General features: G+C 47.7%; 1 protein-coding gene across 1 annotated transcript in view; it reads left to right on the top strand.

Moving 5' to 3' along the window:
• LOC115123051 (actin-binding protein WASF2-like) overlaps nt 1-24,195 on the top strand; it is a 37,313-nt gene extending 13,118 nt beyond the window's left edge. The window contains 7 exon segments of the mRNA XM_065020186.1: nt 18,519-18,672; nt 20,481-20,598; nt 20,805-20,926; nt 21,912-22,073; nt 23,133-23,407; nt 23,410-23,604; nt 23,691-24,195. Coding sequence (XP_064876258.1) covers nt 18,519-18,672; nt 20,481-20,598; nt 20,805-20,926; nt 21,912-22,073; nt 23,133-23,407; nt 23,410-23,604; nt 23,691-23,848 — 1,184 coding nt within the window. The 3' untranslated portion in view covers nt 23,849-24,195.
• Nucleotides 24,196-26,529: the final 2,334 nt, after the last annotated feature.

Genomic DNA, 26,529 nt, shown 5'->3' with positions numbered 1-26,529 from the left:
CATCGATTCGTCCCTCTAATCAAACCGCATCGATTCGTCCCTCTAATCAAACCGCATCGATTCGTCCCTCTAATCAAACCGCATCGATTCGTCCCTCTAATCAAACCGCATCGATTCGTCCCTCTAATCAAACCGCATCGATTCGTCCCTCTAATCAAACCGCATCGATTCGTCCCTCTAATCAAACCGCATCGATTCGTCCCTCTAATCAAACCGCATCGATTCGTCCCTCTAATCAAACCGCATCGATTCGTCCCTCTAATCAAACCGACCGCATCGATTCGTCCCTCTAATCAAACCGAATCGCATCGATTCGTCCCTCTAATCAAACCGCAATTCGTCCCTCTAATCAAACCGCATCGATTCGTCCCTCTAATCAAACCGCATCGATTCGTCCCTCTAATCAAACCGCATCGATTCGTCCCTCTAATCAAACCGCATCGATTCGTCCCTCTAATCAAACCGAATCGCATCGATTCGTCCCTCTAATCAAACCGCATCGATTCGTCCCTCTAATCAAACCGAATCGATTCGTCCCTCTAATCAAACCGAATCGATTCGTCCCTCTAATCAAATCGCATCGATTCTTCCCTCTAATCAAACCGAATCGCATCGATTCGTCCCTCTAATCAAACCGCATCGATTCGTCCCTCTAATCAAACCGGTATCGATTCGTCCCTCTAATCAAACCGCATCGATTCGTCCCTCTAATCAAACCGCATCGATTCGTCCCTCTAATCAAACCGCATCGATTCGTCCCTCTAATCAAACCGCATCGATTCGTCCCTCTAATCAAACCGCATCGATTCGTCCCTCTAATCAAACCGCATCGATTCGTCCCTCTAATCAAACCGCATCGATTCGTCCCTCTAATCAAACCGCATCGATTCGTCCCTCTAATCAAACCGCATCGATTCGTCCCTCTAATCAAACCGCATCGATTCGTCCCTCTAATCAAACCGCATCGATTCGTCCCTCTAATCAAACCGCATCGATTCGTCCCTCTAATCAAACCGCATCGATTCGTCCCTCTAATCAAACCGCGCATCGATTCGTCCCTCTAATCAAACCGAATCGCATCGATTCGTCCCTCTAATCAAACCGAATCGATTCGTCCCTCTAATCAAACCGAATCGATTCGTCCCTCTAATCAAACCGCATCGATTCGTCCCTCTAATCAAACCGCATCGATTCGTCCCTCTAATCAAACCGCATCGATTCGTCCCTCTAATCAAACCGCATCGATTCGTCCCTCTAATCAAACCGCATCGATTCGTCCCTCTAATCAAACCGCATCGATTCGTCCCTCTAATCAAACCGCATCGATTCGTCCCTCTAATCAAACCGCATCGATTCGTCCCTCTAATCAAACCGCATCGATTCGTCCCTCTAATCAAACCGCATCGATTCGTCCCTCTAATCAAACCGCATCGATTCGTCCCTCTAATCAAACCGAATCGCATCGATTCGTCCCTCTAATCAAACCGCATCGATTCGTCCCTCTAATCAAACCGAATCGCATCGATTCGTCCCTCTAATCAAACCGAATCGCATCGATTCGTCCTCTAATCAAACCGCATCGATTCGTCCTCTAATCAAACCGCATCGATTCGTCCCTCTAATCAAACCGCATCGATTCGTCCCTCTAATCAAACCGAATCGCATCGATTCGTCCCTCTAATCAAACCGATTCGTCCTCTAATCGATTCGTCCCTCTAATCAAACCGCATCGATTCGTCCCTCTAATCAAACCGCATCGATTCGTCCCTCTAATCAAACCGCATCGATTCGTCCCTCTAATCAAACCGCATCGATTCGTCCCTCTAATCAAACCGCATCGATTCGTCCCTCTAATCAAACCGATATCGATTCGTCCCTCTAATCAAACCGCATCGATTCGTCCCTCTAATCAAACCGCCGATTCGTCCCTCGCAAACGATTCGTCCCTCTAATCAAACCGCATCGATTCGTCCCTCTAATCAAACCGCATCGATTCGTCCCTCTAATCAAACCGCATCGATTCGTTCCCTCTAATCAAACCGCATCGATTCGTCCCTCTAATCAAACCGCATCGATTCGTCCCTCTAATCAAACCGGTATCGATTCGTCGAAACCGCATTCGTCCCTCTAATCAAACCGCATCGATTCGTCCCTCTAATCAAACCGCATCGATTCGTCCCTCTAATCAAACCGCATCGATTCGTCCCTCTAATCAAACCGCATCGATTCGTCCCTCTAATCAAACCGCATCGATTCGTCCCTCTAATCAAACCGCATCGATTCGTCCCTCTAATCAAACCGCATCGATTCGCCCTCTAATCAAACCGCATCGATTCGTCCCTCTAATCAAACCGCATCGATCGTCCCTCTAATCAAACCGAAATCGCATCGATTTGTCCCTCTAATCAAACCGCATCGATTCGTCCCTCTAATCAAAATCGCATCGATTCGTCCCTCTAATCAAACCGCATCGATTCGTCCCTCTAATCAAACCGCATCGATTCGTCCCTCTAATCAAACCGCATCGATTCGTCCCTCTAATCAAACCGCGCATCGATTCGTCCCTCTAATCAAACCGCATCGATTCGTCCCTCTAATCAAACCGCATCGATTCGTCCCTCTAATCAAACCGCATCGATTCGTCCCTCTAATCAAACCGCATCGATTCGTCCCTCTAATCAAACCGCATCGATTCGTCCCTCTAATCAAACCGCATCGATTAGTCCCTCTAATCAAACCGCATCGATTCGTCCCTCTAATCAAACCGAATCGCATCGATTCGTCCCTCTAATCAAACCGCATCGCATCGATTCGTCCCTCTAATCAAACCGCCCTCGCATCGATTCGTCCCTCTAATCAAACCGCATCGATTCGTCCCTCTAATCAAATCGCATCGATTCGTCCCTCTAATCAAACCGCATCGATTCTTCCCTCTAATCAAACCGCATCGATTCGTCCCTCTAATCAAACCGCATCGATTCGTCCCTCTAATCAAACCGCATCGATTCGTCCCTCTAATCAAACCGCATCGATTCGATTCGTCCCTCTAATCAAACCGCATCGATTCGTCCCTCTAATCAAACCGCATCGATTCGTCCCTCTAATCAAACCGCATCGATTCGTCCCTCTAATCAAACCGCATCGATTCGTCCCTCTAATCAAACCGCATCGATTCGTCCCTCTAATCAAACCGCATCGATTCGTCCCTCTAATCAAACCGCATCGATTCGTCCCTCTAATCAAACCGCATCGATTCGTCCCTCTAATCAAACCGCATCGATTCGTCCCTCTAATCAAACCGCATCGATTCGTCCCTCTAATCAAACCGCATCGATTCGTCCCTCTAATCAAACCGCATCGATTCGTCCCTCTAATCAAACCGCATCGATTCGTCCCTCTAATCAAACCGCATCGATTCGTCCCTCTAATCAAACCGCATCGATTCGTCCCTCTAATCAAACCGCATCGATTCGTCCCTCTAATCAAACCGAATCGCATCGATTCGTCCCTCTAATCAAACCGAATCGATTCGTCCCTCTAATCAAACCGCATCGATTCGTCCCTCTAATCAAACCGCATCGCATCGATTCGTCCCTCTAATCAAACCGCATCGATTCGTCCCTCTAATCAAACCGCATCGATTCGTCCCTCTAATCAAACCGCATCGATTCGTCCCTCTAATCAAACCGCATCGATTCGTCCCTCTAATCAAACCGCATCGATTCGTCCCTCTAATCAAACCCCTCATCGATTCGTCCTCTAATCAAACCGCATCGATTCGTCCCTCTAATCAAACCGCATCGATTCGTCCCTCTAATCAAACCGCATCGATTCGTCCCTCTAATCAAACCGATATCGATTCGTCCCTCTAATCAAACCGCATCGATTCGTCCCTCTAATCAAACCGCATCGATTCGTCCCTCTAATCAAACCGCATCGATTCGTCCCTCTAATCAAACCGCATCGATTCGTCCCTCTAATCAAACCGCATCGATTCGTCCCTCTAATCAAACCGCATCGATTCGTCCCTCTAATCAAACCGCATCGATTCGTCCCTCTAATCAAACCGAATCGATTCGTCCCTCTAATCAAACCGAATCGATTCGTCCCTCTAATCAAATCGCATCGATTCTTCCCTCTAATCAAACCGAATCGCATCGATTCTTCCCTCTAATCAAACCGAATCGCATCGATTCGTCCCTCTAATCAAACCGGTATCGATTCGTCCCTCTAATCAAACCGGTATCGATTCGTCCCTCTAATCAAACCGCATCGATTCGTCCCTCTAATCAAACCGCATCGATTCGTCCCTCTAATCAAACCGCATCGATTCGTCCCTCTAATCAAACCGCATCGATTCGTCCCTCTAATCAAACCGCATCGATTCGTCCCTCTAATCAAACCGCATCGATTCGTCCCTCTAATCAAACCGCATCGATTCGTCCCTCTAATCAAACCGCATCGATTCGTCCCTCTAATCAAACCGCATCGATTCGTCCCTCTAATCAAACCGCATCGATTCGTCCCTCTAATCAAACCGCCGCATCGATTCGTCCCTCTAATCAAACCGCATCGATTCGTCCCTCTAATCAAACCGCATCGATTCGTCCCTCTAATCAAACCGCATCGATTCGTCCCTCTAATCAAACCGCATCGATTCGTCCCTCTAATCAAACCGCATCGATTCGTCCCTCTAATCAAACCGCATCGATTCGTCCCTCTAATCAAACCGCATCGATTCGTCCCTCTAATCAAACCGCATCGATTCGTCCCTCTAATCAAACCGCATCGATTCGTCCCTCTAATCAAACCGAATCGCATCGATTCGTCCCTCTAATCAAACCGCCGCATCGATTAGTCCCTCTAATCAAACCGCATCGATTCGTCCCTCTAATCAAACCGCATCGATTCGTCCCTCTAATCAAACCGACGATCGATTCGTCCCTCTAATCAAACCGCATCGATTCGCCCCTCTAATCAAACCGCATCGATTCGCCCTCTAATCAAACCGCATCGATTCGTCCCTCTAATCAAACCGCATCGATTCGTCCCTCTAATCAAACCGCATCGATTCGTCCCTCTAATCAAACCGCATCGATTCGTCCCTCTAATCAAACCGAATCGCATCGATTCGTCCCTCTAATCAAACCGAATCGATCGATCCCTCTAATCAAACCGCCGATTCGTCCCTCTAATCAAACCGCATCGATTCGTCCCTCTAATCAAACCGCATCGATTCGTCCCTCTAATCAAACCGCATCGATTCGTCCCTCTAATCAAACCGCATCGATTCGTCCTCTAATCAAACCGCATCGATTCGTCCCTCTAATCAAACCGCATCGATTCGTCCCTCTAATCAAACCGCATCGATTCGTCCCTAATCAAACCGCATTTCGTCCCTCTAATCAAACCGCGATCGATTTGTCCCCTCTAATCAAACCGCGCATCGATTCGTCCCTCTAATCAAACCGCATCGATTCGCCCCTCTAATCAAACCGCATCGATTCGTCCCTCTAATCAAACCGCATCGATTCGTCCCTCTAATCAAACCGCATCGATTCGTCCCTCTAATCAAACCGCATCGATTCGTCCCTCTAATCAAACCGATCGCATCGTCCCTCTAATCAAACCGCATCGATTCGTCCTCTAATCAAACCGCATCGATTCGTCCCTCTAATCAAACCGCATCGATTCGTCCCTCTAATCAAACCGCATCGATTCGTCCCTCTAATCAAACCGCATCGATTCGTCCCTCTAATCAAACCGCATCGATTCGTCCCTCTAATCAAACCGCATCGATTCGTCCTCTAATCAAACCGCATCGATTCGTCCCTCTAATCAAACCGCATCGATTCGTCCTCTAATCAAACCGCATCGATTCGTCCCTCTAATCAAACCGCATCGATTCTTCCCTCTAATCAAACCGCATCGATTCTTCCTCTAATCAAACCGCATCGATTCGTCCTCTAATCAAACCGACATCGATTCGTCCCTCTAATCAAACCGCATCGATTAATCGTCCCTCTAATCAAACCGCATCGATTCGTCCCTCTAATCAAACCGCATCGATTCGTCCCTCTAATCAAACCGCATCGATTCGTCCCTCTAATCAAACCGCATCGATTCGTCCCTCTAATCAAACCGCATCGATTCGTCCCTCTAATCAAACCGCATCGATTCGTCCCTCTAATCAAACCGCATCGATTCGTCCCTCTAATCAAACCGCATCGATTCGTCCCTCTAATCAAACCGCATCGATTCGTCCCTCTAATCAAACCGCATCGATTCGTCCCTCTAATCAAACCGCATCGATTCGTCCCTCTAATCAAACCGCATCGATTCGTCCCTCTAATCAAACCGCATCGATTCGTCCCTCTAATCAAACCGCATCGATTCGTCCCTCTAATCAAACCGCATCGATTAGTCCCTCTAATCAAACCGCATCGATTCGTCCCTCTAATCAAACCGCATCGATTCGTCCCTCTAATCAAACCGCATCGATTCGTCCCTCTAATCAAACCGCGCATCGATTCGTCCCTCTAATCAAACCGCATCGATTCGTCCCTCTAATCAAACCGCATCGATTCGTCCCTCTAATCAAACCGCATCGATTCGTCCCTCTAATCAAACCGCATCGATTCGTCCCTCTAATCAAACCGCATCGATTCGTCCCTCTAATCAAACCGATCGATTCGTCCCTCTAATCAAACCGCACGCATCGATTCGTCCCTCTAATCAAACCGCATCGATTCGTCCCTCTAATCAAACCGCATCGATTCGTCCCTCTAATCAAACCGCATCGATTCGTCCCTCTAATCAAACCGCATCGATTCGTCCCTCTAATCAAACCGCATCGATTCGTCCCTCTAATCAAACCGCATCGATTCGTCCCTCTAATCAAACCGCATCGATTAGGTCCTCTAATCAAACCGATCTCTAATCAAACCGCATCGATTCGTCCCTCTAATCAAACCGCATCGATTCGTCCCTCTAATCAAACCGCATCGATTCGTCCCTCTAATCAAACCGCATCGATTCGTCCCTCTAATCAAACCGCATCGATTCGTCCCTCTAATCAAACCGCATCGATTCGTCCCTCTAATCAAACCGCATCGATTCGTCCCTCTAATCAAACCGCATCGATTCGTCCCTCTAATCAAACCGCATCGATTCGTCCCTCTAATCAAACCGCATCGATTCGTCCCTCTAATCAAACCGCATCGATTCGTCCCTCTAATCAAACCGCATCGATTCGTCCCTCTAATCAAACCGCATCGATTCGTCCCTCTAATCAAACCGCATCGATTCGTCCCTCTAATCAAACCGCATCGATTCGTCCCTCTAATCAAACCGCATCGATTCGTCCCTCTAATCAAACCGCATCGATTCGTCCCTCTAATCAAACCGCCCTCTAATCAAACGCATCGATTCGTCCCTCTAATCAAACCGCATCGATTCGTCCCTCTAATCAAACCGCATCGATTCGTCCCTCTAATCAAACCGCATCGATTCGCCCTCTAATCAAACCGCATCGATTCGTCCCTCTAATCAAACCGCATCGATTCGTCCCTCTAATCAAACCCCTCTAATCAAAACCGCATCGATTCGTCCCTCTAATCAAACCGCATCGATTCGTCCCTCTAATCAAACCGGTCGCATCGATTCGTCCCTCTAATCAAACCGAATCGATTCGTCCCTCTAATCAAACCGCATCGATTCGTCCCTCTAATCAAACCGCATCGCATCGATTCGTCCCTCTAATCAAACCGCATCGATTCGTCCCTCTAATCAAACCGCATCGATTCGTCCCTCTAATCAAACCGCATCGATTCGTCCCTCTAATCAAATCGCATCGATTCTTCCCTCTAATCAAACCGAATCGCATCGATTCGTCCTCTAATCAAACCGCATCGATTTCGTCCCTCTAATCAAACCGCATCGATTCGTCCCTCTAATCAAACCGCATCGATTCGTCCCTCTAATCAAACCGCATCGATTCGTCCCTCTAATCAAACCGCATCGATTCGTCCTCTAATCAAACCGATATCGATTCGTCCCTCTAATCAAACCGCATCGATTCGTCCCTCTAATCAAACCGCATCGATTCGTCCCTCTAATCAAACCGCATCGATTCGTCCCTCTAATCAAACCGCATCGATTCTTCCCTCTAATCAAACCGCATCGATTCGTCCCTCTAATCAAACCGCATCGATTCGTCCCTCTAATCAAACCGCATCGATTCGTCCCTCTAATCAAACCGCATCGATTCGTCCCTCTAATCAAACCGCATCGATTCGTCCCTCTAATCAAACCGCATCGATTCGTCCCTCTAATCAAACCGCATCGATTCGTCCCTCTAATCAAACCGCATCGATTCGTCCCTCTAATCAAACCGCATCGATTCGTCCCTCTAATCAAACCGCATCGATTCGTCCCTCTAATCAAACCGCATCGATTCGTCCTCTAATCAAACCGCATCGATTCGTCCCTCTAATCAAACCGCATCGATTCGTCCCTCTAATCAAACCGCATCGATTCGTCCCTCTAATCAAACCGCATCGATTCGTCCCTCTAATCAAACCGCATCGATTCGTCCCTCTAATCAAACCGCATCGATTCGTCCCTCTAATCAAACCGCATCGATTCGTCCCTCTAATCAAACCGAATCGCATCGATTCGTCCCTCTAATCAAACCGCATCGATTCGTCCCTCTAATCAAACCGCATCGATTCGTCCCTCTAATCAAACCGCAAATCGCATCGATTCGTCCCTCTAATCAAACCGCATCGATTCGTCCCTCTAATCAAACCGCATCGATTCGTCCTCTAATCAAACCGCATCGATTCGTCCCTCTAATCAAACCGCATCGATTCGTCCCTCTAATCAAACCGCATCGATTCGTGCCTCTAATCAAACCGCATCGATTCGTCCCTCTAATCAAACCGCATCGATTCGTCCCTCTAATCAAACCATCGCATCGATTCGTCCCTCTAATCAAACCGCATCGATTCGTCCCTCTAATCAAACCGCATCGATTCGTCCCTCTAATCAAACCGCATCGATTCGTCCCTCTAATCAAACCGCATCGATTCGTCCCTCTAATCAAACCGCATCGATTCGTCCCTCTAATCAAACCGCATCGATTCGTCCCTCTAATCAAACCGCATCGATTCGTCCCTCTAATCAAACCGCATCGATTCGTCCCTCTAATCAAACCGCATCGATTCGTCCCTCTAATCAAACCGCATCGATTCGTCCCTCTAATCAAACCGCATCGATTTCGTCCCTCTAATCAAACCGCATCGATTCGTCCCTCTAATCAAACCGCACATCGATTCGTCCCTCTAATCAAACCGCATCGATTCGTCCCTCTAATCAAACCGCATCGATTCGTCCTCTAATCAAACCGAAAATCGATTCGTCCCTCTAATCAAACCGCATCGATTCGTCCCTCTAATCAAACCGCATCGATTCGTCCCTCTAATCAAACCGCATCGATTCGTCCCTCTAATCAAACCGCATCGATTCGTCCCTCTAATCAAACCGCATCGATTCGTCCCTCTAATCAAACCGCATCGATTCGTCCCTCTAATCAAACCGCATCGATTCGTCCCTCTAATCAAACCATCGCATCGATTCGTCCCTCTAATCAAACCGCATCGATTCGTCCCTCTAATCAAACCGCATCGATTCGTCCCTCTAATCAAACCGCATCGATTCGTCCCTCTAATCAAACCGCATCGATTCGTCCCTCTAATCAAACCACCGATTCGCATCGATTCGTCCCTCTAATCAAACCGCATCGATTCGTCCCTCTAATCAAACCGCATCGATTCGTCCCTCTAATCAAACCGCATCGATTCGTCCCTCTAATCAAACCGCATCGATTGTCCCTCTAATCAAACCGCATCGATTCGTCCCTCTAATCAAAACCGCATCGATTCGTCCCTCTAATCAAACCGCATCGATTCGTCCCTCTAATCAAACCGCATCGATTCGTCCCTCTAATCAAACCGCATCGATTCGTCCCTCTAATCAAACCGCATCGATTCGTCCCTCTAATCAAACCGCATCGATTCGTCCCTCTAATCAAACCGCATCGATTCGTCCCTCTAATCAAACCGCATCGATTCGTCCCTCTAATCAAACCGCATCGATTCGTCCCTCTAATCAAACCGCATCGATTCGTCCCTCTAATCAAACCGCATCGATTCGTCCCTCTAATCAAACCGCAATCAAACCCATCGATTCGTCCCTCTAATCAAACCGCACGCATCGATTCGTCCCTCTAATCAAACCGCATCGCATCGATTCGTCCCTCTAATCAAACCGCATCGATTCGTCCCTCTAATCAAACCGCATCGATTCGTCCCTCTAATCAAACCGACAACGCATCGATTCGTCCCTCTAATCAAACCGCATCGATTCGTCCCTCTAATCAAACCGAATCGCATCGATTCGTCCCTCTAATCAAACCGAATCGCATCGATTCGTCCCTCTAATCAAACCGAATCGCATCGATTCGTCCCTCTAATCAAACCGCATCGATTCGTCCCTCTAATCAAACCGCATCGATTCGTCCCTCTAATCAAACCGCATCGATTCGTTCCTCTAATCAAACCGACCGCATCGATTCGTCCCTCTAATCAAACCGCATCGCATCGATTCGTCCCTCTAATCAAACCGCATCGATTCGTCCCTCTAATCAAACCGCATCGATTCGTCCCTCTAATCAAACCGCATCGATTCGTCCCTCTAATCAAACCGCATCGATTCGTCCCTCTAATCAAACCGCATCGATTCGTCCCTCTAATCAAACCGCATCGATTCGTCCCTCTAATCAAACCGCATCGATTCGTCCCTCTAATCAAACCGCATCGATTCGTCCCTCTAATCAAACCGTATCGATTCGTCCCCTCTAATCAAACCCGCATCGATTCGTCCCTCTAATCAAACCGGTATCGATTCGTCCCTCTAATCAAACCGCATCGATTCGTCCCTCTAATCAAACCGCATCGATTCGTCCCTCTAATCAAACCGCAATCAAACCATCGATTCGTCCCTCTAATCAAACCGCATCGATTCGATCCCTCTAATCAAACCGCATCGATTCGTCCCTCTAATCAAACCGCATCGATTCGTCCCTCTAATCAAACCGCATCGATTCGTCCCTCTAATCAAACCGCATCGATTCGTCCCTCTAATCAAACCGAATCGATTCGTCCCTCTAATCAAACCGATATCGATTCGTCCCTCTAATCAAACCGCATCGCATCGATTCGTCCCTCTAATCAAACCGCATCGATTCGTCCCTCTAATCAAACCGCATCGATTCGTCCCTCTAATCAAACCGCATCGATTCGTCCCTCTAATCAAACCGCATCGATTCGTCCCTCTAATCAAACCGCATCGATTCGTCCCTCTAATCAAACCGTATCGATTCGTCCCTCTAATCAAACCGCATCGATTCGTCCCTCTAATCAAACCGCATCGATTCGTCCCTCTAATCAAACCGCATCGATTCGTCCCTCTAATCAAACCGCATCGATTCGTCCCTCTAATCAAACCGCATCGATTCGTCCCTCTAATCAAACCGCATCGATTCGTCCCTCTAATCAAACCGCATCGATTCGTCCCTCTAATCAAACCGCATCGATTCGTCCCTCTAATCAAACCGCATCGATTCGTCCCTCTAATCAAACCGCATCGATTCGTCCCTCTAATCAAACCGCATCGATTCGTCCCTCTAATCAAACCGATATCGATTCGTCCCTCTAATCAAACCGATATCGATTCGTCCCTCTAATCAAACCGCATGATATCGATTCGTCCCTCTAATCAAACCGCATCGCATCGATTCGTCCCTCTAATCAAACCGCATCGATTCGTCCCTCTAATCAAACCGCATCGATTCGTCCCTCTAATTAAACCGCATCGATTCGTCCCTCTAATCAAACCGCATCGATTCGTCCCTCTAATCAAACCGATATCGATTCGTCCCTCTAATCAAACCGCATCGATTCGTCCCTCTAATCAAACCGCATCGATTCGTCCTCTAATCAAACCGCATCGATTCGATTCCCCTCTAATCAAACCGGTATCGATTCGTCCCTCTAATCAAACCGCATCGATTCGTCCCTCTAATCAAACCGCATCGATTCGTCCCTCTAATCAAACCGCATCGATTCGTCCCTCTAATCAAACCGCATCGATTCGTCCCTCTAATTAAACCGCATCGATTCGTCCCTCTAATCAAACCGAATCGCATCGATTCGTCCCTCTAATCAAACCGAATCGCATCGATTCGTCCCTCTAATCAAACCGGTATCGATTCGTCCCTCTAATCAAACCGGTAGCGATTCGTCCCTCTAATCAAACCGGTATCGATTCGTCCCTCTAATCAAACCGCATCGATTCGTCCCTCTAATCAAACCGCATCGATTCGTCCCTCTAATCAAACCGCATCGATTCGTCCCTCTAATCAAACCGCATCGATTCGTCCCTCTAATCAAACCGCATCGATTCGTCCCTCTAATCAAACCGCATCGATTCGTCCTTCTAATCAAACCGCATCGATTCGTCCCTCTAATCAAACCGCATCGATTCGTCCCTCTAATCAAACCGCATCGATTCGTCCCTCTAATCAAACCGCATCGATTCGTCCCTCTAATCAAACCGCATCGATTCGTCCCTCTAATCAAACCGCATCGATTCGTCCCTCTAATCAAACCGATATCGATTCGTCCCTCTAATCAAACCGATATCGATTCGTCCCTCTAATCAAACCGCATCGATTCGTCCCTCTAATCAAACCGCATCGATTCGTCCCTCTAATCAAACCGCATCGATTCGTCCCTCTAATCAAACCGCATCGATTCGTCCCTCTAATCAAACCGCATCGATTCGTCCCTCTAATCAAACCGCATCGATTCGTCCCTCTAATTAAACCGCATCGATTCGTCCCTCTAATCAAACCGAATCGCATCGATTCGTCCCTCTAATCAAACCGAATCGATTCGTCCCTCTAATCAAACCGATATCGATTCGTCCCTCTAATCAAACCGCATCGATTCGTCCCTCTAATCAAATCGCATCGATTCTTCCCTCTAATCAAACCGCATCGATTAATCCCTCTAATCAAACCGCATCGATTGATTAGTCCCTCTAATCAAACCGCATCGATTCGTCCCTCTAATCAAACCGCATCGATTCGTCCCTCTAATCAAACCGCATCGATTCGTCCCTCTAATCAAACCGCATCGATTCGTCCCTCTAATCAAACCGCATCGATTCGTCCCTCTAATCAAACCGCATCGATTCGTCCCTCTAATCAAACCGCATCGATTAAAGACTAATCAAACCGACATCGATTCGTCCCTCTAATCAAACCGCATCGATTCGTCCCCTAATCAAACCGGGTATTAAATGAAATCAAACCGCAGCGATTCGTCCCTCTAATCAAACCGCATCGATTCGTCCCTCTAATCAAACCGCATCGATTCGTCCCTCTAATCAAACCGCATCGATTCGTCCCTCTAATCAAACCGCATCGATTCGTCCCTCTAATCAAAAATCGCATCGATTCGTCCCTCTAATCAAACCGCATCGATTCGTCCCTCTAATCAAACCGCATCGATTCGTCCTTCTAATCAAACCGCATCGATTCGAAAATCAAACCGCATCGATTCGTCCCTCTAATCAAACCGCATCGATTCGTCCCTCTAATCAAACCGCATCGATTCGTCCCTCTAATCAAACCGAATCGATTTGTCCCTCTAATCAAACCGATATCGATTCGTCCCTCTAATCAAACCGCATCGATTCGTCCCTCTAATCAAACCGTATCGATTCGTCCCTCTAATCAAACCGATATCGATTCGTCCCTCTAATCAAACCGCATCGATTCGTCCCTCTAATCAAACCGTCAAAAGTGGATTCGAGGGCTCTAATCAAACCGAAACATCGATTCGTCCCTCTAATCAAACCGCATCGAATGTTCAAATCAAACCGATCGATTCGTCCCTCTAGTGAAACCGCATCGATTCGTCCCTCTAATCAAACCGGGATCGATTCGTCCCTCTAATCAAACCGAATCGATTCGTCCCTCTCTAATCAAACCGATATCGATTCGTCCCTCCTAATCAAACCGCATCGATTCGTCCCTCTAATCAAATCGCATCGATTCTTCCTCTAAATCAAACCGAAACATCGATTCGTCCCTCTAATCAAACCGCATCGATTCGTCCCTCTAATCAAAAGTGGGCATCGATTCGTCCCTCAAATCAAACCAATAATAGATTTTCCCATCCAATCAACTGAAATCGATTTTTAAAATATAAACCTTGGATTCTAATCAAACCGAATAAATTCGTCCCTCTAATCAAAAAGCAATCGATTCGTTCTAATCAAACCGTAATCGATGCAGTGAAACAAAACCGCATCGAATTTTCCCTCTAATAAACCGAATCTGATTCGTCCCTCTAAATCAAACCGCATCGATTCGTCCTCTTTCAAACCGCATATTTGTCCCTCTAATCCAAACCGTGGGCATCGATTCGTCCTCTAATCAAACCGCATCGATTCGTCCCTCTAATCAAACCGCATCGATTCGTCCCTCTAATCAAACCGTTTCGATTCGTCCCTCTAAGAAACCGCATCGGATTCGTCCCTCTAATCAAACCGCAATTCGCCCTCCTAATCAAACCGCATCGATTGAGCCCTCTAATCAAACCGCATTGTTTCCCTCTAATCAAATGCATCGATTCGTCCCTCTAATCAAATCGATTAAGTCCTCTCAGTATCAAACATCGATTCAACTCAAAAACCGCATTTGTCCCTCTAATCAAACCGCATCGATTGTCCCTCTAATCAAACCGCATCGATTACCCCTCTAATCAAACCGCATGGTTGTCCCTCTAAAGTCAAACCGCATCGAATCAAACTGCATCGATTCGTCCTCTAATCAAACCGCACTGTGTCCCTCTAATCAAACCGCATCGATTCGTCCCTCTAATCAAACCGCAGGATTCGTCCCTCTAATCAAACCGCATGATTCGTCCCTCTAATCAAAGTCGTTTGAGCCCTCTAATCAAACCGCTCGATTCGTCCTCTAATCAAATTGATCAAACTGTCCCTCTAATCAAACCGCATCGATTCAGCCCTCTAATCAAACCGCAAATTGATTCGTCCCTCTAATCAAACCGCACCGGTTCGTCCCTCTAATCAAACCGCATCGATTGTCCCTCTAATCAAACCGCATCCTATTTTCCCTCTAATCAAACTGTGCATCGATTCGTCCCTCTAATCAAACGCATCGATCTGTCCCTCTAATCAAATCCCATCGATTAAGCCTCTAATCAAACCGCATCGAAATGCCTTGAACTCTAATCAAACCGCATTTGGCTCCTCTAATCAAACCGCATCGATGATGATCCCTCTAATCAAACCGCATCGATTTTCGTCCCTCTAATCAAACCGCAATGATTTCGTCCCTCTAATCAACCCTCGATGTCCCTCTAATCGAACCGCATCGATCAGTCCTCTAATCAAACCTTTCGATTCGTTCCTCTTCAAACCGAATCATCGATTTCCCTCTAATCAAACCGCCATCGATCGTGCAATCAAACCAATCGATCGTCCCTCTAATCAAACAAACCGATTCGTCCCTCTAATCAAACCGATATCGATTCGTCCCTCTAATCAAACCCCGTGCTCCATTATCCTCTAATCAAACCCATCGATTAACGTCCTCTAATCAAACCGCATCGCATCATTCGTCCCTCTAATCAAACCGCATGCCCTCGATTGTCCCATGCTAATCAAACCGAAATTTTCCCTCTGTCAAACCGCTTCGATTCGAGTCCCTCTAATCAAAATTGCAATTGGGCAATCAAACCGCATCGATTCGTCCCTCTAATCAAACCAAGGAATATGCCATCTAATCAAACCGAATTCGTCCTCTAATCAAAATCGTTTCTTTCTAATCAAACCGATGGATCGATTGTCCTCTAATCAAACCGCAATGATTCGTCCCTCTAATCAAACCGACATCGATTATACCCTCTAATCAAACCGAGATTGCCCCTCTAATCAAACAGCAAGAACAATCAAACAGATTTCCCTTAATCAAACCGCTCTTCGTCCCTCTAATCAAACCGCATCGATTCGTCCCTCTAATCAAACCGCATCGATTAAAAGGTCCCTCTAATCAAACCGCATCGATTAGCCCTCTAATCAAACCCATCGATGCATCGATTTGGCCCTCTAATTGAATCGATTAGTCCCTCTAATCAAACAGCATCGATCGATTTGAGGCCCTCTAATCAAACTGCCTTTTGTCCCTCTAATCAAACCGCATTCTGATTTTGTCCCTCTAATCAAACCGCATCGATTCGTCCTCTAATCAAACCTTTCGTATTCGTCCCTCTAATCAAACCGACTCTCCCTCCAATCAAACCGCATCGATTTTCCAGTCCCTCTAATCAAACCGCATCGATTCGTCCCTCTAATCAAACCCCGATTCCCTCTAATCAAACCTTCCGATTCGCCCTCTAATCAAACCGATCGGTATCTCCCTCTAATCAAACCGTCGATTCTCCCTCTAATCAAAAATATTGAAATCTAATCAAACCGCATCGATTCGTCCCTTTGCTAATCAAACCGCATCGATTCGTCCCTCTAATCAAACCGCATCGATTCATCCCAGGGGCCGTCAAACCGCATCGATTCGTCCTCTAATCAAACCGCATCGATTCGTCCCTCTAATCAAACCGCATCGATTCGTCCCTCTAATCAAACCGCATCGATTCGTCCTCTAATCAAACCGCATCGATTCGTCCCTCTAATCAAACCGCATCGATTCGTCCCTCTAATCAAACCGCAATCAAACCGCATCGATTCGTCCCTCTAATCAAACCGCATCGATTCGTCCCTCTAATCAAACCGCATCGATTCGTCCCTCTAATCAAACCGCATCGATTCGTCCCTCTAATCAAACCGCATCGATTCGTCCTCTAATCAAACCGCATCGATTCGTCCCTCTAATCAAACCGCATCGATCGATTCGTCCCTCTAATCAAACCGCATCGATTCGTCCCTCTAATCAAACCGCATCGATTCGTCCCTCTAATCAAACCGCATCGATTCGCCCTCTAATCAAACCGCATCGATTCGTCCCTCTAATCAAACCGACGCATCGATTCGTTCCTCTAATCAAACCGCATCGATTCGTCCCTCTAATCAAACCGCGCATCGATTCGTCCCTCTAATCAAACCGAACCGCATCGATTCGTCCCTCTAATCCCTCCGAACATCGATTCGTCCCTCTAATCAAACCGCATCGATTCGTCCCTCTAATCAAACCGAATCGCATCGATTCGTCCCTCTAATCAAACCGCATCGATTCGTCCCTCTAATCAAACCGCATCGATTCGTCCCTCTAATCAAATCGCATCGATTCGTCCCTCTAATCAAACCGAATCGCATCGATTCGTCCCTCTAATCAAACCGCATCGATTCGTCCCTCTAATCAAACCGCATCGATTCGTCCGCTAATCAAACCGCATCGATCGTTCCTCTAATCAAACCGAATCGCATCGATTCGTCCCTCTAATCAAACCGACCGCATCGATTCGTCCCTCTAATCAAACCGCATCGATTCGTCCCTCTAATCAAACCGAATCCGCATCGATTCGTCCTCTAATCAAACCGAATCCGCATCGATTCGTCCCTCTAATCAAACCGAATCGCATCGATTCGTCCTCTAATCAAACCGAATCGCATCGATTCGTCCCTCTAATCAAACCGACTCGCATCGATTCGTCCCTCTAATCAAACCGCATCGCATCGATTCGTCCCTCTAATCAAACCGAATCGCATCGATTCGTCCCTCTAATCAAACCGAATCGCATCGATTCGTCCCTCTAATCAAACCGCATCGATTCGTCCCTCTAATCAAACCGCATCGATTCGTCCCTCTAATCAAACCGCATCGATTCGTCCCTCTAATCAAACCGAATCGCATCGATTCGTCCCTCTAATCAAACCGCATCGATTCGTCCCTCTAATCAAACCGCATCGATTCGTTCCTCTAATCAAACCGAATCGCATCGATTCGTCCCTCTAATCAAACCGAATCGCATCGATTCGTCCCTCTAATCAAACCGAATCGTTTCAAACTAAAACGTATCGTATCGGAGCCCATGTCTCTAGATATGTATCCTACCGTCTTGAAAGGGAAATATGCACTTCCCTCATTATAAACCACAGGGTGGTTTCCCAGACAGTTTTAAGCGACTAAAAAACTATGTGGAATCTTAATTGAACGTGATTTTTCAGTTCCTAACTGGCACGACCCATGTCCAGTAAACATAACAACAGCCCTGTGTTTAGTATTCAAGTCAGAATTCAGTAGATGTAATGCAACAGATACCGTTTGCTTCTGTCTCACAAATACTAACCCTAACCCTCTCTCTGTCTCCTTCTCTCCTTCTCTATCTCCCTCAATCCCTCTCTCCCAGTCTCTCTGCAGGCCATCACCCAGAAGAAAGCTTTTCATAGTAATCTGACTCAGGACCAGCAGTTATTCTGTAGACCCTCTCTACCACAGCCTGTACAGGAGACTTATCTGACCTGCAATCCTCCTCCACCACTCAACAACCTCAGCCAGTACAGGTACACACACACACACCTCAGCCAGTACAGGTACACACACACACCTCAGCCAGTACAGGTACACACACACACCTCAGCCAGTACAGGTACACACACACACCTCAGCCTGTACAGGAGACTTATCTGACCTGCAATCCTCCTCCACCACTCAACAACCTCAGCCAGTACAGGTACACACACACACACCTCAGCCAGTACAGGTACACACACACACCTCAGCCAGTACAGGTACACACACACACCTCAGCCTGTACAGGAGACTTATCTGACCTGCAATCCTCCTCCACCACTCAACAACCTCAGCCAGTACAGGTACACACACACACCTCAGCCAGTACAGGTACACACACACACCTCAGCCAGTACAGGTACACACACACACCTCAGCCAGTACAGGTACACACACACACACCTCAGCCTGTACAGGAGACTTATCTGACCTGCAATCCTCCTCCACCACTCAACAACCTCAGCCAGTACAGGTACACACACACACCTCAGCCAGTACAGGTACACACACACACCTCAGCCTGTACAGGTACACACACACACCTCAGCTAAGGGGAGGACGGCTCATAATAATGGGGTGAATGGAATGGTATCAAACACATTAACTTTTTCAGTTCATTTTATATATATATATGTATATGTGTCTGTGTCACTACATGGCCAAATGTATGTGAGGCCTGGCTCACAGTCGGAGTGCAATTCATCCCAAAGGTCTTTGATGAGGTTGAGTTCAGGGCTCTGTGCAGGCAAGTCAAGTTATTCCACACCGATCTCGACAAACCATTGCTGGATGGACTTCACTTTGTGCATGGGGGTATTGTCATGCTGAAACAGGAAAGGGCCTTCCCCAAACTGTTGCCACAAAGTTGGAAGCACAGAATCGTCTAGAATGTCATTGTGTGCTGTAGCGTTAAGATTTCTCTTCACTGCAACTAAGGGGCCTAGCCCGAACCATGAAAAACAGCCCAGACCATTATTCCCCCTCCACCAAACATTACAGTTGGCACTATGCATTGGGGCGGGTAGTGTTCTCCTGGAATCCGCCAAACCCAGATTCGACTGCCGGACTGCCAGATTGTGAAGTGTCATTCATCACTCCAGAGAACGCGTTTCCACTGCTCCAGAGTCCAATGGGGACGAGCTTTACACCCCTCCAGCCAAGGTTGGCATTGATCTTAGGCTGCTCGGCCATGGAAAACCATTTCACGAAGCTCCCAACTAACAGTGCTTGTGCTGACGTTGCTTTCAGAGGCACTAAGGACAAAATGTTAATGCTCTTCAGCACTCGGCGGTCCCGTTCTGTGAGCTTGTGTGGCCTACCACTTCACTGCTGAGCCGTTGTTGCTCCTAGACGTTCAGCACTTACAGTTGACAGGGGCAGCTCTAGCAGGGCAGAAATGTAAAGAACTGACTTGTTGGAAAGGTGGCATCCTATGACGTTACCACATTGAAAGTCAGTGAGCTCTTCAGTAAGGGCCATTTTACTGCCATTGTTTGTCTATGGAGAGTGCATGGCGGTATGCTCGATTTTATACACCGGTCAGTAACGTGTGTGGCTGAAATAGCTAAATCCACTGATTTTGAAGGGGTGTCCACATACTTTTGTGTATGTAGTGTACTTTCTGAAGGCACTGTAGCTGGCTAGACTACCATTCTAAAATGTTTAGCTGACATGCCTAATTCAGTGACGAACTTTCACCTTGTCTATTCTACTATTCGTACTCTTTTTTTGGGGGGGGTTGGGGGCCCTAAGTGACCCTACACACACACACACTGATTTGGCCTGTTGTCATGATTAGGGACGATGGGAAGGATGCTCTGAAGTTCTACACCGACCCGTCTTACTTCTTTGAGCTGTGGAAGGAGAAGATGCTGCAGGACACCAAGGACATCATGAAGGAGAGACGCAAACACAGGGTAACACACACACACACACACTTCAATTTGACAGTAGTTTGTTTTTGGCCTTTTGGGAAATGTACTTCTTTAAACACAGTATTGAAATGTACTTAGCTTAGTTAAACACTCTTTTCTGTTTCTTTTTTACTCTTTTCCCCTCTCTCTCTTTCTCCCCCCTCTCTCTCTCTCTCTCTCTCTTTCTCTTTCTCTCTCTGTCTGAGTAGAAGGAGAAGAAGGACAATCAAAATATGCGGACTCTGAATCCCAGAAAGATCAAGACCAGAAAGGATGAGTGGGAACGACGCAAGATGGGGGAAGAGTTTGTGGTACCCAAGAATGACATGGGGTGAGAGATGGAGAGAGAATGAGAACAGGGAGAGAGAATGCGAACAGGGAGAGAGAGAATGCGAACAGGGAGAGAGAGAATGCGAACAGGGAGAGAGAGAATGCGAACAGGGAGAGAGAGAATGCGAACAGGGAGAGAGAGAATGCGAACAGGGAGAGAGGGAATGAGAACAGGGAGAGAGGGAATGAGAACAGGGAGAGGGAATGAGAACAGGGAGAGGGAATGAGAACAGGGAGAGGGAATGAGAACAGGGAGAGAGGAATGAGAACAGGGAGAGAGGGAATGAGAACAGGGAGAGGGAATGAGAACAGGGAGAGGGGGAATGAGAACAGGGAGAGGGGAATGAGAACAGGGAGAGGGGGAATGAGAACAGGGAGAGGGGGAATGAGAACAGGGAGAGAGGGAATGAGAACAGGGAGAGAGGGAATGAGAACAGGGAGAGAGGGAATGCGAACAGGGAGAGAGGGAATGAGAACAGGGAGAGAGGGAATGAGAACAGGGAGAGAGGGAATGAGAACAGGGAGAGAGGGAATGAGAACAGGGAGAGAGGGAATGAGAACAGGGAGAGAGAGGCTATATGAAGTGGAGAAGGAGAGAGAGAGAATATGAAGGAGGGAGGTTACATTTACATTTACATTTAAGTCATTTAGCAGACGCTCTTATCCAGAGCGACTTACAAATTGGTGCATTCACCTTAAGACATCCAGTGGAACAGCCACTTTACAATAGTGCATCTAAATCTTTTAAGGGGGGGGGTGAGAAGGATTACTTTATCCTATCCTAGGTATTCCTGAAAGAGGTGGGGTTTCAGGTGTCTCCGGAAGGTGGTGAGAACAGGTTCTGAGTCTGTAGGGGAGAGGGTTGTCCTATAGAATGGTTTTAAACAGTTTAATTGTGGTGTCTTGTCATTGATCAAAAATACTCTTTTTTTTTTGTTGTTGTGTTTATTGTTTTGTCTGTGCACCCATGTGTCTTGGTGTTTTAGAGAATCTCTTGAGGGTCTGAATGGCAGTATTGGTTCAGGAGAAGGCTGTTATTCCCCTGATGGTTTAGACCAGAGTACAGGGTCGTACGCCTTCGATCCCGGCTCCCCCCTCCCTCTACCCGCTCCCGATGACTTCCTGCCCCCACCACCCCCAGACATGACGTAAGTAGAGAATGGAGGGGAACAGTGTTTGCACTTCATAATTGACCAAATACTGTAGTTTTTACACATTTTATGCTAATTTAGCATGGCTAACATTAGCGTCTACTCGCCAGTCAACACCCTTCATCTCAAGTGGTCAGAATTGTTTGGATACAGAGCATTTTGGAGAACCCCGTGCCCTGTTCCTAATCCATCCTGTTCCTAATCCATCCCGTGCCCTGTTCCTAATCCATCCCGTGCCCTGTTCCTAATCCATCCCGTGCCCTGTTCCTAATCCATCCCGTGCCCTGTTCCTAATCCATCCCGTGCCCTGTTCCTAATCCATCCCGTGCCCTGTTCCTAATCCATCCCGTGCCCTGTTCCTAATCCATCCCGTGCCCTGTTCTTAATCCACCCCGTGCCCTGTTCCTAATCCACCCCGTGCCCTGTTCTTAATCCACCCCGTGCCCTGTTCTTAATCCACCCCGTGCCCTGTTCTTAATCCACCCCGTGCTCTGTTCTTAATCCACCCCGTGCCCTGTTCTTAATCCACCCCGTGCCCTGTTCCTAATCCACCCCGTGCCCTGTTCCTAATCAACCCCGTGCCCTGTTCCTAATCCATCCCGTGCCCTGTTCCTAATCCACCCCGTGCCCTGTTCCTAATCCACCCCGTGCCCTGTTCTTAATCCACCCCGTGCCCTGTTCTTAATCCACCCCGTGCCCTGTTCCTAATCCACCCAGTGCCCTGTTCCTAATCCACCCCGTGCCCTGTTCCTAATCCATCCCGTGCCCTGTTCTTAATCCATCCCGTGCCCTGTTCTTAATCCACCCCGTGCCCTGTTCTTAATCCACCCCGTGCCCTGTTCCTAATCCACCCCGTGCCCTGTTCCTAATCCACCCCGTGCCCTGTTCCTAATCCACCCCGTGCCCTGTTCCTAATCCACCCCGTGCCCTGTTCCTAATCCACCCCGTGCCCTGTTCCTAATCCACCCCGTGCCCTGTTCCTAATCCACCCCGTGCCCTGTTCCTAATCCATCCCGTGCCCTGTTCCTAATCCATCCCGTGCGTTCTCATTGGCAGGTATGACGGACAGTACGGAGCACCATCCCAGAAGCGCACCAGCGTTCTGAGCCCCACACACCCTCCTCCAGCCCCTCCCATGACCTCTTCTGCTTCCAGTGGCTCCCGGCCCAACCTGGCTCCTCCCCCTGCCCCACCTCCCCCTCCCCTCTGGCTTGGGATCCCTCCCCCTCCCCCTCTGGATTTGACTCCTCCCCCTGCTCCCCTCCTCTCTTCTCCTCTGCCTATCCCTCCTCCCCTGCCCCAACTTCTCCTCTCTCCCAGACCACCATCTCTCCACCTCCTCACCCCTCTCTCCCCCAGGGTGGTGGCGCACCTCCTCCTCCTCCTCCCCCGCCTCCTCCAGGCCCTCCTCCCCCTCTTCTGGCCTCCCCACCCTCCTTCTCCATTGGGGCTCCTCTCAAGCCCACCCAGGTTCAGCCAGAAGCCCCCGCTGACGCTCACAATGACTTGCTGTCAGCTATCCGGCAAGGTACGACACACACACACACACATAGATAGATAGATAGATACCAGTACACATAAACACACCCTAAACCCCCCCGCTCTCTCTTGCAGGTTTTAACCTTCGTAAAGTGGAGGAACAGAAAGAGCAGGAGAAGAAGGATAACTATGGCAACGACGTAGCGGCCATCTTGTCTCGCCGTATTGCTGTGGAGTGCAGCGACAGCGAAGATGACTCCTCGGAGTTGGACGATGACGATTGGTCCGAGTGAGGCCTCCTTCACCACCACCACCATCGTGGTCTTCCTCAGTCCTCCTCAAGAGAGAATGCATCATGTTCTTTTGCCATTACTTCTTTATAACCAATGATCTGAGGAGTAGAGGGCCAAAGACAAGTGTGTCCTCTTCCACACTTCTGTCTAAGCCAGTCACATTCCCCCCCGTGTGCCAGTCACATTCCCCCCCGTGTGCCAGTCACATTCCCCCCGTGTGCCAGTCACATTCCCCCCCGTGTGCCAGTCACATTTCCCCCCGTGTGCCAGTCACATTCCCCCCCGTGTGCCAGTCACATTCCCCCCCGTGTGCCAGTCACATTCCCCCCGTGTGCCAGTCACATTCCCCACATTCCCCCGTGTGCCATCCCCCCCGTGTGCCAGTCATCCCCCCGTGTGCCAGTCACATTCCCCCCAGTGTGCCAGTCACATTCCCCCGTGTGCCAGTCACATTCCCCCGTGTGCCAGTCACATTCCCCCCGTGCAAGTGCCAGTCACATTCCCCCGTGTGCCAGTCACATTCCCCGTGTGCCAGTCACATTCCCCCCGTGTGCCAGTCACATTCCCCCCGTGTGCCAGTCATTCCCTGTATGTTTTTTGTTGAACTTAACTGATAGCCGATGACTTCAGTATGGAGAACGGTCCAAATATCAAAAACCCAATTATTTCTGAAGGGCACATGGCCAAAGTGTGTGTGTGTGTGTGTGGTAATGAGAATCATACTCACAGATAACATAGTATACCGTATAGATATTGATCCTTTACATACAGACGAACAGTCCCATAATGGTATAACTGATGAACTGTGTTAAGAATCATATTTTACTTTATGATAGTTATAGATGTGCTAAAGAAGACACACCAAAAGTTGTTTTTCTTATTGCAGTTTTTGTTTTTTTCCCCCTGTCTTTCGCTCTATTGTTGGCATGGGAATGGTTACCTAGGTGACGGAGGGACTCATTAACAGGTGGGGGGGGGGGGTAGAAATATAATGTATTTATCTATAAATCGGTTCAGCTGAATGTCCCCCTTTTCTAAACATTCTGAAATGTTTTGATTCAGCTCTGGCTCAATAAAACCATGTCCCCCTGTCAGTCAAAACATGCTCTGCCCAATAAGTGATCCCTCTCTTGCCCTAGTCCCGCCCCTCCTTAAGTGCCTTTGCTTTTTCATGTTTATGTGCGAGGAGGATGAAGTTACCTTTGGACACTGATCTAGGGTCAGGTTTGTTTTCGTTCCCATCCCCATAGGATTGGATGATGTGTAACTGATCTTAGATCTGTGTCTGAGACAACTTGATCGTCTTCTGTTTTAAGTGCCTTCTGTTTGTTTTAAATCCAAAGTGTAAAGCCACAATCAGACCTGAACATGTTATTATCCAACCACATGTTTCCGCTTGTCCCGTCTGTCTCGACTTTATCCGTGAGGATTATCAGAATAATAAAGATGAAGTACAGTGTTTGTGTGTCAGTGAGTTCCTGTCCAGTTTTTGTCCATGTGTTTTTCTTTCTCAGTCCAGATGTTCGAGATCCTCCTAAAGAGGAACGTGGAGTTGGATTGGACACACCCTTTCAGAATTGTCCTTCAGCATCACGTGCCTGAAATGGAACCCCCAGCGGAAAGAAACAGAGGGAGACCCAGAAACATCTGGAGTAGAGGAGTCCAGGCAGAAAGAAACAGACCCAGAAACATCTGGAGTAGAGGAGTCCAGGCAGAAAGAAACAGGGAGACCCAGAAACATCTGGAGTAGAGGAGTCCAGGCAGAAATAAGAGTGACGTGGAAACTTGGCACGAACTGAGTGCGATGTAGGACATTCTTCAAGTGCTTCAAGGCCCAGTGCAGAATATTTAGATGTTCCTGTTTAATATACAGTACCAGTCAAAAGTTCTACTCATTCCAGGGTTTTTCTTTAAAACTATTTTCTACATTGTAGAATAAAAACAAATACATAAACTATGAAATAACACATATGGAATCATGTAGTAACCCAAAAAATGTTCAACAAATTCAAATATATTTGAGATTCTTCAAAGTAGCCACCCTTTGCCTTGATGACAGCTTTGGTATCATTACCATTTGGGTGGAAACCTACCTACAGCCACTTAAAAGTTTGTTTTTGGACAATCATTTCCTGAAGTTTATATTCTAATAGTGTCTGGACGAAGTTGTCTTTATTGATCTGTTTGTCAATGTCAACAGGGTACGCCGTCATCAGGGTACGCCGTCATCAGGGTACGCCGTCATCAGGGTACGCCGTCATCAGGGTACGCCGTCATCAGGGTACGCCGTCAACAGGGTACGCCGTCATCAGGGTACGCTGTCATCAGGGTACGCCGTCATCAGGGTACGCCGTCAACAGGGTACGCTGTCATTTGTCGTAGAATTGCCTCTTTTCTTTAACTGGGCAAGTCCTTTAAGAATAAATTCTTATTTACAATGAAGGCCTATACCGGCTAAACCCAGACGACGCTGGGACTCCCAATCATGGCCTGGATTCCAACCAGGGATTGTAGCGACACCTCTTGCACTGAGATGCAGAGCCTTAGACCACTACGCCAAATATATTCATAAAATAAAGAAGAATCGTATCTGATATAGCCTAACGCCCAGGTTCTACGCTATATACGTTGAGCCACGCAAACAGTTACATTAGCTTAAATTAAGACTATCCGATCTACTC

The sequence above is a fragment of the Oncorhynchus nerka genome, linkage group LG7 (genome assembly GCF_034236695.1).
Source record: "Oncorhynchus nerka isolate Pitt River linkage group LG7, Oner_Uvic_2.0, whole genome shotgun sequence".
NCBI classification, from domain to species: Eukaryota; Metazoa; Chordata; class Actinopteri; order Salmoniformes; family Salmonidae; genus Oncorhynchus; species Oncorhynchus nerka.
Note: the sequence above shows the minus strand (reverse complement) of the source record. Positions and strands in the feature narration are given on the sequence as shown.